This window comes from Mchenga conophoros, linkage group LG10 (genome assembly GCF_057382185.1).
Source record: "Mchenga conophoros isolate Kocher_MC1m ecotype Shallow Benthic linkage group LG10, M_conophoros_male_GT1.1, whole genome shotgun sequence".
NCBI lineage: Eukaryota > Metazoa > Chordata > Actinopteri > Cichliformes > Cichlidae > Mchenga > Mchenga conophoros.
Window position 1 is genome coordinate 12,107,336 of NC_140535.1, and position 17,739 is coordinate 12,125,074.

The following is a 17,739-nucleotide window of genomic DNA, read 5'->3' on the forward strand; positions in this document are numbered from 1 at the left end:
AGACTTCCGGTTAAGACTTTCAAAGTCATGCTTAGAAAAGAGGCGACAAAGTTTGAGGCGGTCGTACAGATTTTATTCTGTAATGAATTAATAATTGTATTTATTGTAAAGCAATAAATTATTTTAAACAGTTCAAACTAAAAGGGCGCTACACGATATTTAAACATTTAATTATTCACTATGGTGAATGACTTACACAGAGCCTGTTGAAAAAAGGTACCCCAAAGGATGGTATCTTAAGGTATGCTATATTAGTTGGAAAATGTAGTGTTTTTGGACATTAAGCAGGGATTACATGTGAAAATGTGTGGTTACATTATTTATTTATTCATTTATGTGTATTTTATAAATATCCAAACTTTATAGAAGGGTACAAAACATCGTACGTCAAACACCATATAATTATCTCATTAGTCTCATATATTTTTTAGAGTGCAACAGAGGAGACAAAATTACTATGCGTCATATACAAATGGACGCATTTTCCAGAGCTTTTATGAAATGATAAATTTTGACAGAAAATAGCACGACCTAAATAGGTATAAAATGTACATGTCCTTGTGCTAATTTTAGGAACACGACGCCAAATGATGCCAAGTTTCAGACTGATAGCTTAATACTGATTTTATTTTGAAGGGAGAGCGCTTCATTTCCGATGCTTTTGTTTCCTTAACTTGCCTAAAAGCCGTCTGTCTGCAGGTAGCTGAATAAAATGCGCCTTGTACTTTATTTTCTGTGCACCACACAAAATTATAATATTATGAAATATTTTCGGTCTCAGGCACATTTTATTTCCCGTCAAACTGACCCTGAGCATTCATATAGTCTGAAGGTGGTCATTGTAGTTACTTCTTGACGCAAGGTAACAGGACTCTGTCCCTCAGTTACCATAACAACCCCCCTACCGGTCAGAGCTGAGGAGGGGAGGGGGTTTTGTGTATTTGAGGTGGGCGTTGCCTCTGCACGTGCAAGTTTTCATTCCACAAGATCTTCTTAAACCGCCTGCAGACCGTGCCGTGGACTGGCCAGGAAGCATCTGTAAAGTTTATTTCCCCAGACAACATGAGAGCCTGTTTCACGCTGATTTTTATCTTCGACTTAACTCTATGTGATTAACCACCAATAAGATCCACTACTAAAATGAATTAAAGATATGAAATGCTGCACTAACAGGCTATTTTTTGAGCCCCTTCAGCTGTAGTTTATAGTTTTTAATTGTTGCATTTTCCTGGACATGTTATAATAAAAATCAGAATGCCTCCTAATAGAGGAAGAAAAAAATACATCACCTTGTTTCTAGTTTTACCCTAAACATAACAGCATATTCAACATTGCCCCCACCTGGTCAGAGGTGATAACTGTCTATGGGTGTTGGCACAAGGATTGGCTATCTTTTCCCACATTTTAACATTAATGTAGTCAAATTATGTCAGCGGAAGAAAAAATAATTGACAGACAGACAAAGTTTCATAATATATGTATTTAAATCAAACACAATTTAAATATATTATAGATTAAGTACACATAGATGTCATTAGTGGTACATAGTACCAAGAGTCTGTTCTGGTTCTTATCCACATCTTGGTAAGGCTCAAAAAAAACTTTTTAAAAAAATCATTTATTTCACCATCCAGTTAAACAGTCCGCTCATCACTGAAGTCTGTTTCAGTGACATATAAAAAAAAAAAACAACAACAAAAAAAAAAAGAAAAAAAAAATCAGCAATCACCATAAAAAATTAACATTAATATTTGGGGTAAACCAGAAATCTAAATAGATATTTATACACAGAACATTTAGGACGAGGAATTTTGGAGTTTTCCAACAAAACTGGGAGTATTTTCTTCTATGCGCTGTAAAGGTGCCAGGATATTTATACAGAAGGTCCACAAGTCCAAGAACTGAATCCACTCTTCTTCACTGTAACATTTCCAGATGTTGTACAGTACCAAACAAGTAAAGCTACATCAGCTAACACCAGTAAACAGCTGGCAATGCCTCTCTGGGCAGCCTCATGGAAGCGTATGCAAAAACTGTACAACGTTCCAAACCAACAACCCTTTAAGCGGCTGACCAAAAGACAGAAGTTCATGTAAAAACAAGGAATGGTTATAAAAAGCGTGGGGAGGTGTGTCATCAAGTAGTGAACAAAACGTTGCTATTGTTGCATCCTCCGCAGGTCCGAGATAAGACAAAAGTGAGAGTGTTGACTGACATGCTGCAGCTTCTCCTGGTAATGCCAAAAGTTTCCTTCCTCCAGTCTGATGCACTTTGCTTTACTCTCAACACGTGTACCTTTATAGTGTTATGGAGCAGGAAGAGTGGAACAATGATGTACTTCAAGTTTTCTATTAGCCCAAGTGTGAACAATCACTCATCCAAGCTCTCAGCTACACGAACACACACACACGCACACATGCACACCTGGTGGTTGGAGAAGTGATAAAATGCCTTGTTCTTTCTCAGAGTAATGCAGTTCATTGCAGTGTGAACTCTGTGTACTGTTTATCACTGGCTTGGCCAGAATCTGTAGGGAGTGACAGTCCTTTGGCTCCTCAGTGGGGTCATAACTGCAGACAGACAGAAAAAGACACTTAAGAGAACCTGCAGTTATCCCACATGCACGCAGGAATGAGACTGCTGAGTGTGGTTGCGTACCTTGGTGGCCTTGCCGGGGCTGTCGTGGTTTGACTGGTGAACAACGTCGTTGACAATCATCTTGGCAATCTGCCACGCCATCTCCTCCTGGGCCTTTGGTCACAGTGCACACAATGCATTCTATTTATATTCTTTAATGGACTGGTATAATGTGACGTTTTATACACACCACTGAGAAAGCACTGCTATGGGCTTCGAGCTATTTAATCATTTATGATAACTCAGCATAGTGCAATCTCACCTCATCCGAGGTGCCTTGGACCCATTTCTTCATGGCTTGAGAAAATATGGAACCTAAGTGAGAGGAGTGAGAAGACAAGATGACTTCATTGCTAAGCAGAAATCATTAACATGGCTAAAAACTGAAGGCTAATCTTAGCATTTTAGAAGGATTATCAAAGTTAAGTCATTAAGTAATTAATCTCCAGTTCCTTCATTAACACATGAATAATATTTAATCAGTAAGAAGTCAGTTTGTCATACCCTGTTCTAATCCTATAGACGGCACGCTAATAAGCTAAGATTTTTATCCCGCTGGACCCGGAAAGTAGTGAAGCTGTTTTTGTTTTGTTTTTTTATAATCTATAATAAGGGAAAAGTTGCTAAATATTTCAGAGCACTATGCGCTATAGGAAGAAGATGAGATTTATATTCATGACTTTCATGGCAAGGAGAAAGCAGATAAAAATATGACAGAGTGTAGGGTGAGAGAAGTGTGACCGTATCATACCTTTGGATTTCTTCACATCCGGCTCTGGCTCTGCCTCCCTGATAAACTGGCCCAGCTCATTCACTTTCCCAAATGTCATCCTTCTGAGAAGACAAACAGGACAAAACGGAGCCTCAGGCACATCCGCACACAAACACACACCATCCCAGCACTGGTGTGAGGGTGTGCGTAAGCCCTTCAACAACTGTAATTTCAGCAAGGGGATAAAAGCAAATCTCCCAGACTAAACTTCTGTCTTTCAATAAGATCATTCTCTTGATTTATTTCTGCACATGATTTTTCAAAGCACGCTCATAAAACCCTACGACGGAGTCAATAACAACAAAACACGTACAAGCACTAAATCCAAACAGCAATCAAAGGAACATAAAAGGAGAGAAAAGCGAAGGTAACAGCAAGGAAACACAAAACCATGAATCAAGCAACAGTTAATCTTTGAAAAGATTAACATTTTCTGTCACTGGATAGAGGCACAAACACTCACCCAGCGTACGGCCGCTGGTACAGGGTCTCAGGGTCCAGGCTGGCAACGTCCACCGTTATCGCCTCGTCAAAGTTTTTAAGGATTTTGATTGCTGCCTTTCTGGCACTTTGCTGCAGTGAACAGACCATGAACAGCATTTTTAGCAGCATTACAGATAGCACTTATATAAAATGTTATTTGGCATCGTTATATCTCCATCCCTACATTGTTTTGTTGTGTAAGACTAAATGACATGAATGGTCATGAACATTTGACATTAATAAAAATATCTTTATTATCCGTGTAATGAGGCGGGACAGGTCTAAATGTCTGCAGACATCCCTGCAGGGGCTGAAGGTGTGGGTCACCTGAGTGTGAGAACTCTCGCTGACATTTGAACTTGAGCGGTCGTTGTCCATCGGTCCGCCCTGACCTGGAGTGCTGACATTCACAAACTCATCGGCCCGCACTGAATTGATGAGGTCACTCAGGTATTTGTAGTAAAGGTTGCTGGACAGGAAACCTGGCATGTAGACCTGAACGAATGCAAAGCAGGGTGAACTCTGGGAGAAATTAATGAGCTTTCTGATATATTTCTGGGCACAAGTTACAGAGATTCCCTTCTGACCTTTATGTTCTAACAACAGTTTTCAGCTTTCCTTTCATTAACCAAAACCAGAAGCATTTATCAGTGGTGTAATGGGACGATTTGTCAGTGACTTGCAACAAAAAAACCTTTATGGAGGATCCTATTCAATTCACAAACCTAATTAAATAAGGCCTTCACATGCTTCTCTTCTAGTGTTTCATTTTCATCATCCCTTTATCCTTAGGAGAAAACCTAAACACCGAGACCTTGTCGTGTTTTTCTATCAGATGATCTGACCTTCTCCATGGTTGTCCAAGCCTGTCTGAGTGGAGTGGTGAAACAGTCAGGCAGTGGCCCTCCCTCTCTGCAGATATTTGACTCTATCTCCATCCGCACAGAGTCACCGAAGCCCAGAGGGTTGGTAGCCTGGAGTGAGAAATACCTGAAGGGATAATAGAAGAATATGCAAAGAGCTTCAGAAAAGGGCGCCATTTTTTTAAGATATTAATCAAAACTGAACAATTCAGACAAAACCTCAAGACTTTTAAATCTTACTCTATAAAGCGCAGATGATTTAGCGTGACGCTGTAAACTAATTAGTGTGCAAAAAGGTGACATTTATGAAGAAAAATAATTACAATTCAAGCAAAATAGCTCCCAGCAAATATAACAAAGTTGAAGCTAAGAGGAGGAAAGTGCAAGATTCCACTACTGTCATCTCACTATAGATGAATTACTGGACTTTTACCTTCTCATCCTTAACTAAGAGAAACAAACTATCTGTACAGTTTAACTTACTGTGAGCCTGGTGGAAAGCCTCCACTGAATATCAACCAACACATTAAAACATCTCAATTCTTCATGGCTGACAGACTAATCTTCATAAATGCCAAGTAGAGTGCAGTACATAAAGTCTAAGAAAGACAAAGATCTTCAATAATTAATTTTTTCGTATTTCAACAGATGATGTCAGCCTCTTCCTTATGCCCCACAATTCCAGTTAAACCAAAGTCTAGGTCTGTAATCTTAGGTCAATATGTTAGGTTGTCTGACAACTGCCTGTGTTAGTTTTATGAGAACCGTGTTGCAGGAACGAATCGTAATACCTGGAAATGTGTTAGGATTTTTGAATTTAGGACTATTTATATGTGGTTTGTTTTTGTGAAGATGCCTGAAATTAGGTCAAAGATAAATATGAGCTTCCGAGATTTTGTTCTGCTAAATAAAATACGCCACTGGTGAACTCTGAAACCACTACATGTCCAAGAGAATGTGTGTGCTAGCAAGTTGCTGAATTGGACAATACAGCCGATCCCATTGGCGAAATATCCAAATCAAATTGCCGTTTGTCATCACTGTGGCCTTTTTTTTGGCAACAAGTGGAAAAGATTAGTTGCTAGCCTATATAACATTCTCATTTACTGAACTTTTACATTGAGTCAGTTCCAAACTAACGTGACATCAACCGTGTCTGAAACATTGCGTGGAGACATTACTGCCGTTTGCATATCACAGTTTAACTACCATCAGCAAACTTTTCTGTAAACTTTCAATTTTAAAGCTCAGGATCTCAGTACAAACATACCCAAATCGGAAAATCTGAATATGTTTGGTCTTGAAATAAGTTAAATGTTTGTTTGACTACTAAAATTTGTTTTGTAATGGCATTTGCATGCTCCCACAACTTGCCCCACCTACTGTCAGCAGCAGCTCCACTAGATGTAAAGCTTCCTCTCACATATGTAAATAGAAAATGGTCCAAAGACTTCACTTTAAAATAACAAAACAGAAATAATTTAATAAGCTTCAAATACTAGTTTTATAATTTTAGGCTTACAAGGCTAGCAGGCAGAGTGTACTCCAGACTAGTCAGACAAAGACACAAGTACAGCTGAACCCTCCTTCAACCTGACCGTGTGCAGACACACTGCTGCTGATTCACTGTCACTGATCACCAAATAATGTACCCAAAGATAAAAACACACCGATTTAATCACACCAGGAATGAAGGTCTTCAATGAAACACCGTTACTGAGCGCACACTACTCTTAAAACTCATATTTGATGATAACTTGATAGATTTAGGTGAAATCTGGACTGAAAATGAATGACGAAGGAAACAAAGAGGAGCAACCTTTTAACAAAAGAAAACACTGAAAGAGTCTTAGATTACTTTCCTCCTACAATTATATTCTCAAACTCAAAAGAAAGAATGACCTCAACATGACAGCAACTTCCAACAATAAAGTCAATCTCCACACTTTTAGAAAAAGTAACTGGTTAAATCAGACACAATAACATCTTACAACCACAGACAGAGGACCTACTTGTCGTAGAGAATCATGGCATCATTTTGAGCCTCCTGGCCATCATATTGGCCCTTTTTAGCTGCTAGCTGGTTCTGGAAGTTGTCTGCCGCCAACCAGAACTGCAGTACATTCATTGCTTCTTCCTTTTCCATGAACTATGAGAAGGAAAACAAAGAAGAGAGAAAATTCTAGTGAACCTCACTGTGTATATGCTGACAGGACATCTTTTGTTAAATGTTTACTCTTTCTTTGTGGATGGAGTTTTGTATCATATCAGTGACACTGTAACAGGAGCATCTACGGGTTTCTTGTGTTTACTGTCTTCAGTTTAGTTTCCTGTCTGTATGGAAAGGTGTACAGAGCAAAGAGGAGGCACAGACTCTGTGTGTTATAGCTAGAAAACTGTCATTCTTCTAACTGAAACAGTGTGGAAATGTGTAATGATCAGGTACAAATAAATCATGTTTGAGGAACCAGTAGCACCACTCACCTCAGAGAAGTAGAAAAGAGCTGACTCACAGAACAAGATGTCAGCCAAGAACACAGAGCCACTAGTCAACACTTCAATCTGGTATTTACAGAAATGATGGCTCCGCAGGAATTCGCTAAAGTGCCTGGAAATCAGAAAGCAGGTGGGAGGTGAATAGTGCAGCAATGTGGAAGACAGGATGGCGAAACGACACGGGGCACGGGGCGGGCTTTAATCTTAACGTCAAAACGTGCTGCGAATATTAACTGCTCTTGGAAATGAATGGACAGAAACTCACTGTTGCTCCAAGATAGCGAAGGCTACCGACTGTGCAATGACAAAGCAGTTTGGGTCCACCATGCCATCTTCTCCACAAATCTTAGCTACACAAAACAGAAGAGAGCGGATATTGTCACACACCAGGATCACATTTAAAATAGAAGACTTACTGCAGAATAGAATAACCCTTTATTGTCATTGTACATGTACAACGAAATTGTGGATGCTCCACACCAACTGTGCAGGAGTAAATGGTAGACAGCATGAATAAATAGCAAATAGGAGAAATATGTACCATAAAGAGAGACTGATACAAATCAAGAGAAAGGCACACACTGGAGAACAAGTTGCAAAGTGCTTGGAAGTAGTGCAAAGAAAAGACTTGGTCTGAGTCGAGTCTGTATGCGAGTGGCCTGAGTGATGGGGGTTACTCAGACCATGGCTCAGATTAGTGAAGTGGATGGGCAGGGGTGGGGTGTGGGGGCATAGTGGACAGAACATACAGTCCGAATGGCCCAGAGGAAGAAGCTGTTTGTGAGGACACTTGCGCGCACATGCACACACAAACACACACACACTTTTTGAACAGATGGACCATAATGTGCTGTATTAAAAATAGAGAGACAACATCTGTGGTCTTACCAACTATGTCATTTCTGATCTGTTCTGTGATGGGGATGGGCCTCACAGCATCTGGAGAGATGTACTTGGTGAAGATAGTAACAGCATCTTTTTCTATACCTGCAAAACACACAAATTATCTCTCAACTGATGCTCAAGTAAAGCTCTTCCTCCAGGTGGTCAGTCTGAATTACCAATTAATGCATCAATCTAATGCCCACATGTCTTTGCCTGTGCACACAGTGAAATTGTTTCAGGCTGCTGGTCTCGTTCCGTCATGGTAAAAACCAAGTGTACAATTCCACCCACTGCTTTTATGAAATTTTCACAAGCTGGGTCATGAAAATAAACAGCTGAGGGCACTAATCATGCTCACACAATGTCATTAAACCAGTGCGGACGAAGAGGACGAGATGACATGCTTAAGAATGCCACTCAAACCTTTAATGTGGTGACCAATGTGACCTCACACAGACCTGCTGTTTCATCCCGAGCTCTTCAGAAAAATGCCTAATGGCACCATTTACAAATTTAAGCAAGACTGAAAATGTGAAAACACAATACCAAGATAACATGTTTTCTTCTTTGTGAAATTGTGTTAATTTCAAAACTTATTAGTTTTAAATAAAGTAACCTAATTATTTATGCTAATTCTAAACTAAAATACAAGTTTTCAAATTGTAAAGTATCTATGATGGCCCACCTGCAATAACTTCAAGACCCACTAGGGGGTCCCAGCCAACACCTTGGAAATCAGTGCTCTAATGTAAAGCCATTTTCATCCACTGCAGCCCTGTACCATCTTTGACATGAATCAAAGAACTGAATGCAAGAACACACAAGGACAGTAACCAGTCTTAAAGCTGTCAGCTCCTTCTACAAAGTTTGTGTGATGTCTGAGACGGTGCGTGTGAGATCAGAGCAGATAACGGTTTGTTGACATCATGGAAAGTGAGTGGATGTCCTGTGTGCAGCACCCTAGCCTAAACCAAAGTGAGTATTCACAGAACTGAGAATGTCTCTGAAGTTTCTGAATTTTCTCCTGCCATAAGCTACACGTGAGAAAGGACAAGTTTGCACAATGCGCCAACCCCATTCTCCTGACACAGTTCGGTGTCCACTTCCATTACAGGTCACTGTAGCATTTTCAGTTTACTGATGTACCAATTTTGCCACAGCATCAAAGGATACAATTCAGTTTTATTTATATAGTGTCAAATCCCAACAGCAGTTGCTTTAAGGCCCTTTACATTGCAAAGTAAAGATTCTACAATAATACAAAGAAAATCCCAACAATTAAATGACCTCCTCTGAGCAAGGACTTGGTAACAGTGGGAAGGAAAAATCTCCCTTTAACAGGAAGAAACCTCCAGCAGAACCAGGCTCAGGGAGGGGCGGCATCAGGAAATGTACTGGACAGATCTGACAAATCCACATTAAGGTCTTCAATCTTAGACAAATAGGAAAGCTGCCATTTACGAAGATTTCTCAGTATACTGAAAAGTGATTGGTTGGCCATCAAAATAATAAATAATTTCCCCTGTCAAAATATAGAATCCACAAAGAAAGTTAAAAACCTGTAAACAAGACAACAAATGTAAAGATAAAAAGGTGTTTAAAGGCGACTCACTTTTCATGAGTGTGTCAGAGAGGTCGCGCAGGGTGCTGCTTGACTGCACCTTTAGGGGGGTCCCCGACCTGGAGGGTGGCTGCCTGCTGGGTGTTGCTGTTCGAGGCGTACTGGGTCTCGCGCCTGCTTCTGTGCTGGATGAGTCCCGCTGCTGAGTCTGAACTGTAGAGCCTTCGCTGTTACTGTGCCGTGCAAGGACATTGGGCTTTTTCTGGGTGAGTTCTGAGAGCTCTGAACCGTCTGGAGACGCGGGGACCGGCTCGGCCAAGGAGCTGTGTTTGACAGAGTTTAGACTATGCGCTCTAACACGTGACCAGCTGGTGGAGCGGAACCTCTCAGCCTCCAGCCAGAACCGAACCAGGTGGTCTGCACCTCGTAGTTCCATGAAATGCATGAAGTGCGGTATCGCGACATTGTCCTGAAGGGCCTGCTCAACCGTCTTGGACATGCGAGAGCGCGTCTCCTGGGGCTGATAGTTCACACTGGAGTGACCTGGAACATCAGAGCATAATTCATTGATTCAACTGTAAAATTTTAGCAACAACACATTTATTAACAGGCAACTTAGGTGCATTCATTAATGATAAAACTTACGTCATCTTTATACTACAAATTAAATCTTAATCACTGATATTTACTTTATGCTATTTACACAGCATACACTTTAATGCCTGCTTTTAAAGACTCACAACAGCAGAAATTCCATCCATTGTTAAACACTTCCGTTTAAATGACAATGAGATTTACACTGTCTTTGAACACACATTACTCACTCAAGTGCTCAAGTTTAATAACAGACTGTGGGCTACATTCTTATTTACAGCATCAACCTTCAAAGGTAACGTGCACACTATATTGATGGGAGCTGCAACATGAAATGAAAGATAAAAAGAGGATTTTCTGTGTTCAGCTCTCTCTGAACATTTGGTCCTGGCTGAAGGGCGCCGTGATGGGAATTCTAACTCCTGGATATTTGTTTTGAAGGTTTGTGAATTTCCAGCTCATTCTCTGTCTGGAGTTGGTCCTAGACTATGCAACAGATGATTTAACACAGACAAAATTTTCACAACCGTGCGTCACAGGCACACATCTGTGTGTCCTGTCCATACTTTCAGTCATGCGTGGATTAAGTGGTCAGCAACTACAGGGGCATCCACAGCAACCTTTGACTGTACAATCCCACCATGCTCCAAACTCCAATCTGAGTCTACAGGTATTCTGGAAACATTACTCAGAGATTTTGGTCCATATCAACATGATAGAATCACACAGATGCTGCCAACTACACATCCTAGATGTGAATTTTCCATTCCACCACATCTCAAAGGTCACCATGAAACAAAAATCTCCCACACAATTACACTACCACCAGCTGGCCCCATTGATGAAAGGATAGATCCACGCTTTAATGCTGTTTACACCATACTGTGTGACCCTACCAATTGAATGCATCAGCAGAAACCGAGACTAATCAGGCCAGGCTATGTTTTTCCAATCTTCCTTTGTCCAACTTTGGTGAGCCTCTGTGAATCGTAGCCTCAGTTTCCTGTTCTTAGCTGATGAAAGTAGCACCCAGCGTGATCTTCAGCTACTCTAGCTTATCTGCTCAGAGACACTCTTCCGCATACCTCAGTTGTAACAAGTGGTTATTTGAGTTACTGTCATCTCAAAGCAGTCAGGCCATTCTCCACTGTCCTCTGACATAAACAAGGCATTTTACCCAGAGAACTGCTGCTCTCTGGATATCAACTCTTTTTTTGACCCTTGAGATGGTTGTTTGGAAAAATCCCAGCAGATCAGCAGTTTCTCAAAATCTTCACATCAGCCTGCCAAAAATCACAAGCCACGTTCAAAGTCTTCAATTCAACTTTCTTTCCCATTGTGGTGCTCAGTTTGAACTTCAGCCAGTTGTCTATATGCCTAAATGCACCCCATCTGACCAGCTCATTAGTTATTTGCATTAATGTGCAACTGAAGTGACTGTCGATGTAATCTGGCTAAATAATGCTTCAAAGGGAGACTGTTTAAGCAAACTGAGTGCTCTATTATCCATCCTGACTAGACACCCGACTGTCTTGCGGGATTTTGTATCACATCACATCAGCTGTAGTTAGTCTGAAGCGTGGGCTGAAGTTTGGCAGTGTTAAGTTTGCTCTTTGAAAACAAGATGGTGCTTCAAGATGTGTCACGCAGTGTGTGGTGCTTTTCGTCAGCCTCTTTAGATTCTTAAAGATCACACAGTCACGGCCACCTTAACACTGAAAGCTGTTAGAAATCACAGCAACTAGTCCGGCATCTACGGCGGGATAATCAAAGGCTCCTGTTTCATTTGCAACCTTTTCACAGTAATTCAATGTCTGTTAGAATGACTTTGAATTTCAGTCATAGTGGTACCTGTTTTATATTTTAAACACTAGCAAAGAAAACAAAACAAAAAAAACCTCATGGCCCCTGCCTTCAGAAGCCACAAACCCTCAATCCAACTGTGAAACTGCGCCTCTCTGCCTCCTAGACGCACCCTCATTAATGCTTCCTTCCTTTTCTTCTCCAGTCTGTTGAAACCACAGACCAGAAATCACCACTGCCCAGCAAGTCTCTTTGAGAATTTGTCGTCTAAGCTGCAGCACAGGTTCCTCCACCTCCGTCCGGCACGCCCCACCTGCTCGTACAGTTCCTGTCACTACAGTGAATGCTCACCGCTCCATATCATGACATCCGGGGAGCGTACACAGAATCTAATTATAGAGTATTTTTCGCCCTCACGTCACTGCCTGAGAAGATAAGGCCAACCTTACGCTGACAGGAATGTTTGGGTGCTCGCGATACCTGATACATGTAGCCCAGTGAGTGGCTCACAGGATTAATGAGGGAATACTGCCACTTGCATAAGACAATAGGATGTTTCTGCTCTTGTAGTGACGCAAGAGGCGTACTATCGCTGTAACACCAGAAACAGGAGCTTACGACAGCTGTAATTACCTTTGAATTTTGACAGCCTATTAAAAAACTGTATTTATTTTCTATGCAGTGTTTTTCTTGATTGTCAGAGCTTTTCTGTATTGGTTTCAGTACATCCAATGTGAACCCTTTGTGAACCAGTTAATTAATCTATCAAATAACAACACATTAATTATCTTTAATAATGTATAATTACTTTTCAAAGACAAAGGCTTCATATCTCCAGTTTCAGCACCTAAATGAGAGATCGTGTCTGCTTTTATTTGTAATATATGACTAAGAAAAGTTTCTTTATGTATGAAACTCGATATAACCAGGAAACTTCACTTTGAACTCTGGGATAAGGAAACAATTTCTGAGCAAGTTAACAAAGTCAGTCTTAATGCTTGTTTCCTTTTGCATTCATTTCTGAGGAAAACTCCGGTTTAACCAAATTGCATTCAAGTAAGTACAGAACAGCAGAGAGGTCCTTCAAAGTGTGCAGCATGTTATAACTCAAACTGTCGCAAAGGTCACAGACTAAATAAATGAATCCTTATATATACACATATTAATAACTGTAACCAAAGAGGGACAACAAACCTGCATCTGGATCAAACTCAAAGAAACCCAAAATAAATTCTGTCTCTGTGATTCTGAATCTACAACATTTTATAGCTAAATATTATTCTGGGTGTTTTTCTGCAATCATTGGAAACGATGCAAAAGCTCATGAGTGCAGCTTCTGTACCGAGATCTCCAAAGTGCGCCGCTTCCATGTGGCTCGGCTGCTTCTTGAGGATGGCGGTGCGACCGCGGGCAAAGGAGTCCATGTTGGCCGAGATGGCGCTGATGGCCACGTGGCTCGGCCCAGCAGCTTCCTGGATGGCATGGTGGTTCCTCAGTCCTGGAGATTGAGGGCTGGTTGGAGCTGTGAGCACAAGATGAAAGAGAGAAAACAGAATTTAGTTAAAAGAAGAAAAAGAATATAATAGCATTGATGTTCTGAGTGGCCTGAATGTGTGACAACAGTGTGATTTGTAAGAAAGGGTCCTTTTAGTGAGAGTTTCTGGAAAAGCTCATAGTGTACACAAAGCCTCAGGCTGTGGCAGATGCTTGAGAAGACAGACTGCTCAGTGTTTGTTTCACTGTGCGCTGTGAGCTTTGTTAGCAGCTAGAGGCTACAGCTTCTGTCCGCGAGACAGTTTAACCAGCACTGATTAAAGATAGAGAAAAACCAAAGGAAAGAGTTATGAATCTTTCAGCTGTGATCATTTAAGACCTTTTTAACACCACATAAGAACAGTTTTTCCACAGCCAAACCTCAAGAATAAGGGAAAGCCAGAGGAAGGAAAAAGGCTTACAATTACATAATAAATGCAACCATTTATTTGCATTCACATCACATGTTTGTCTCTACTTGCCATCTAGAGGTTATAATAATTTCTAGAAATGTAATTACAAAATTTAAGTGGCTTGAAGTGGATGAAGCCAAAGTAAATGATTTGCTTTTCACGTTTAATTAAGCTCAAGCTTCCCAACTGCTGCTGTTGCTTTGGATCTGCGAATTCATTTCAAACTTTTAAATACAGTCTAAGCCCTTCTTTGAGGAAACGTAATCCTGTTATACATTTCAAGACCATCCTGTAATGTTGCTGGCGGAGCAATCAGAGATGCACTTTTTTCCAAGTCAGCTCAAAGTGGGCGAGGGTACACAAGCGCATCAAAAAACACAAAAAACATTTAAAAAAACAAACAAAACAACAACACCACTGGATATTTGTGCTTATATTGCCACCAAACACAGCTGTGTCATTTCAACAACTACCAAACCTTCCATAACCTCACAAGAGTAAAGAGGAACTCACCTCTATTGACTTTAGCGTCTGTCCCTTTCTCAGGTTCTTTGCTTTTGGCTGTGGGGAGAAAGATGAGAGCAGTGGTTGGAAATGGAGAAGCAAGCAGTGTTCTGAATCATAATACGGGGAGGGTGAAGAATCAATACATGAGATTTCACTGAGGGGTTGATGTCGTGTGGTGGGGATGCGTTTCCCACAACAACGATTCTGTAACACTTGTTGAACTCTAATACAGACTTCTAAGAAAGGCTGCTTAATGATATCTGCAGAACTGAAAACTACTGAAAAGGCAAAAAAAAAACAACATTGTTAGTCGTTATCATGGCAATGTCGTTTCACACTGTGTGGAGTTAGTCTGTGTTAATAGTTAATTAGCCCTTACATATGCTTTCCTCCACCTGGCCACACTGCTGCTGACAGATGTGGGTTAAACCTCGAAACTGGGTTCTAAAATGTGAAAACAATGTCCATCCTGCTTTATATACCACAGTCATTCGCAAACTTTTCCCAGCATCTTCCACTTCCAAAGATAAAGAGTTTGTAGGACAGACCCCACAGTTCTAAATCAATTATTAATTATTTTTTTAAAAAGCTCCAAAGAGCATCATCAGCAATCTTTTTGCTTACTTTCCCCACATGAATTAAGCTCATTCAACTTCAGATTATTCCATGGTCATCCACGGCCTCTATGACCGCAGTTTGAGAATCACTGCTTTACAGCGTGCAGACAGTCAGGGCTTTTATACTAGAGTCCTACAATTTGTGACCTTGGTCTATCAGTTCTGGTTTTCCTTCAAATGACTGTATGCTAGTTTACACCTGAAGGTCACCAAGATTTACTGATTGTCCCGGAAAAATACACAGTGCATATAATACAGCAGATATGTGAAGCCATTCCAAAGCCCTGCAGCTGTCAAATTAACCAAAAAGAATGATGTGTGCACCCTGCAGGGGAATGAGTGCATGCTGGCAGACATAGTGGCAACCATTCATCAGAGTGACCCTACACTCATATCTCCGGATGAAGCAGTTTGGTTGGGCCAAGCGACCGTTTCAAGCAGTGACATGACAAAATGGACCGGGAGGCCTGAACAAATGGAGCTGAAGATGCTCTTTATGTGAGACATTTGGGATGGAGCCATATCTGAGTGTGTGTGTATCAACCAAGAGTCAATGTTGGCTGAGACCGACAGGCTGTCTGCCACAGAGAAGCGACATGGTTTTTAAAAAGCCTGGACCCCAGTCATTTTTACACAACTGGACTAAAACACAATGATGCAAATAACTACAGTGAAGTAATGCTTTTACGTAATGTTAATGTAAATGTTATTACAGGACAATGACAGGTTGGTGAAATGGATGCTACTATTAAGAAAAACTAGTTACATAAAATAATAAACCTTTAATAACTACAAAGAAAACGTACAATAATGTATGAACAGAGTGCCTGGGACTTAGTGGAAAATTGCATTCAAATTTAATAGTAAAACTTTCACTTCCTCTTTTTTTGGCATTGAAATTCTTCCTCCTAACAGGGAACAAATTCACTTCCTGTCAATCCTGAGCAGCATTCTGGGTATGGATAAGTGAAGTCTATATTTCCTCATTTTGGTGATCTGCTGTGTCAGCTGTTTTAGTCACTGTCACTGCCACCAGGAAAAACCACTAATCTTTAGGGGATACCAAACCGCAGGCTAGTTTCAGCAGTGAAGTTATTATGGTGGCTTCCCAAGGAAATGAGACGGGAGCTCTATTGACTCCATTATTAATGGCCTCTCTGGCCTTTATATATTTTTTCTTATTGTGTGATTTCTATCAAAAGCGTCAGACAAACCTGTTGTCACCTGTTGTAGGATGGTGCAGCAGAAAAATAAAGTCCTTTCTTACTTTTCCAAATGTATTTGCTACACCTACTCTATCCCCCTTAATGTTATAATTTTCAGTTTGGTTGACAGGGTTTCAGAGAAGGGCTCATTTGTAGGTGGTGGCGAATCTGACATTTTGCCCACCCACTTTAAAAAAAGGATGCAGATCAGACACAAAAGACGCCTGTCAGTGTGACTCCAGCCTTCACAATGACCACAAAAGAGGTTGAACTGTGGGGCTTTGAACTGAAATTCACTGTCACGTTGTGTTCAAAAAAAATATAGAAAAACGCAGGCCCAGCCCATCTAGGTTCTACTCAATAGTGACTGAAAATTAGCATTAGCCAACTCCAGGTTCTCTACAGCCAAATGTGTTACAGGAAACGTGTGTCCTTTTGATAATTAACAGCTCTGACTGAGACACAACCTGTCACCGGTAATATTTCTGACATATCTTGCTTGTTAAGTATGTATGAAAATACCTCAACAGAGCTAGCTAGCTGCTATTGAACATTTCGACACAAGCGTTGCTTTGGAGCAGATAACAGTGTTCCTTTGATGCTCTGGAAGCCCTGAATTATGTCTGCATACAGGAAGGCGTTGATGTAGACTTGTGGCAGGTTTCTGTGGTGGATTCAATGCCACCCCGGCTAACATGAAGTTAGATAAATCAGGAAGGGGGGTGGGGGGGCAGTGAGGCCAGCGCTAAGCTAATCATGTAAAAGCAGTAAGGAGCAGCGGCAAAGGAGGAAACGTATTCCCTCAAACGCCTCAGTTTACACGGCTAATTTATGCACCGACAACCTCATCAGTCACATATTATCGGGCACCCCTCTCCGCGGCGCTAGCTACCGTCGACGTTGCAGCCTTCAGCGGGAGCTTTTTCCTCACCTTTCCTCTTGAAAAACGACATGACGGGATTCACACTCTGGACGTTTCCTCAGCTCACTGACACCATCCCGTGGATTCGCGGTTGTCTTCATTCAAATGCAACTGTCGCGTACACTCCTGAGCTGGAAACGGGTTATTGTTGCAGCCACGGCTACCGCTGTCAATTAAAATATTTCTGCAAATCCGAAACCCAGTTCGGCAGCCATATTGTCAATAAACGTCTCACTTCCGGGCTGGTGCGGCAGCAGCATTGTGGGAAATGGTGTACCGCCTGCGTTGGTCAGCAGAGGGCGCTCTTTGAACGTGAAGAATATTAAAGCTATAAAAGTCACCTTTGATAAGTGATTTGGTTTTTACATTTTAATAGAAGTATTCAATTTTTTTTAAATAAAAGAAATATAAAAACAAATTAATTTAATTATTATATTGGAAACATGGT

General features: G+C 40.9%; 1 protein-coding gene across 1 annotated transcript; it reads right to left on the minus strand.

Moving 5' to 3' along the window:
* Positions 1 to 1,461: 1,461 nt before the first annotated feature.
* akap10 (A kinase (PRKA) anchor protein 10) lies at positions 1,462 to 17,543 on the minus strand. Its single transcript, XM_085288588.1, has 15 exons — positions 17,301 to 17,543; positions 14,554 to 14,601; positions 13,437 to 13,616; positions 9,749 to 10,240; positions 8,140 to 8,238; positions 7,517 to 7,601; positions 7,240 to 7,363; positions 6,768 to 6,904; positions 4,738 to 4,882; positions 4,220 to 4,387; positions 3,873 to 3,982; positions 3,389 to 3,471; positions 2,900 to 2,952; positions 2,659 to 2,751; positions 1,462 to 2,570 (listed from the first exon to the last, which is right to left on the minus strand). Exons 1-15 carry the CDS (start codon positions 17,320 to 17,322, stop codon positions 2,565 to 2,567), a joined length of 1,845 nt encoding a protein of 614 aa, XP_085144714.1. The 5' UTR covers positions 17,323 to 17,543; the 3' UTR covers positions 1,462 to 2,564.
* Positions 17,544 to 17,739: the final 196 nt, after the last annotated feature.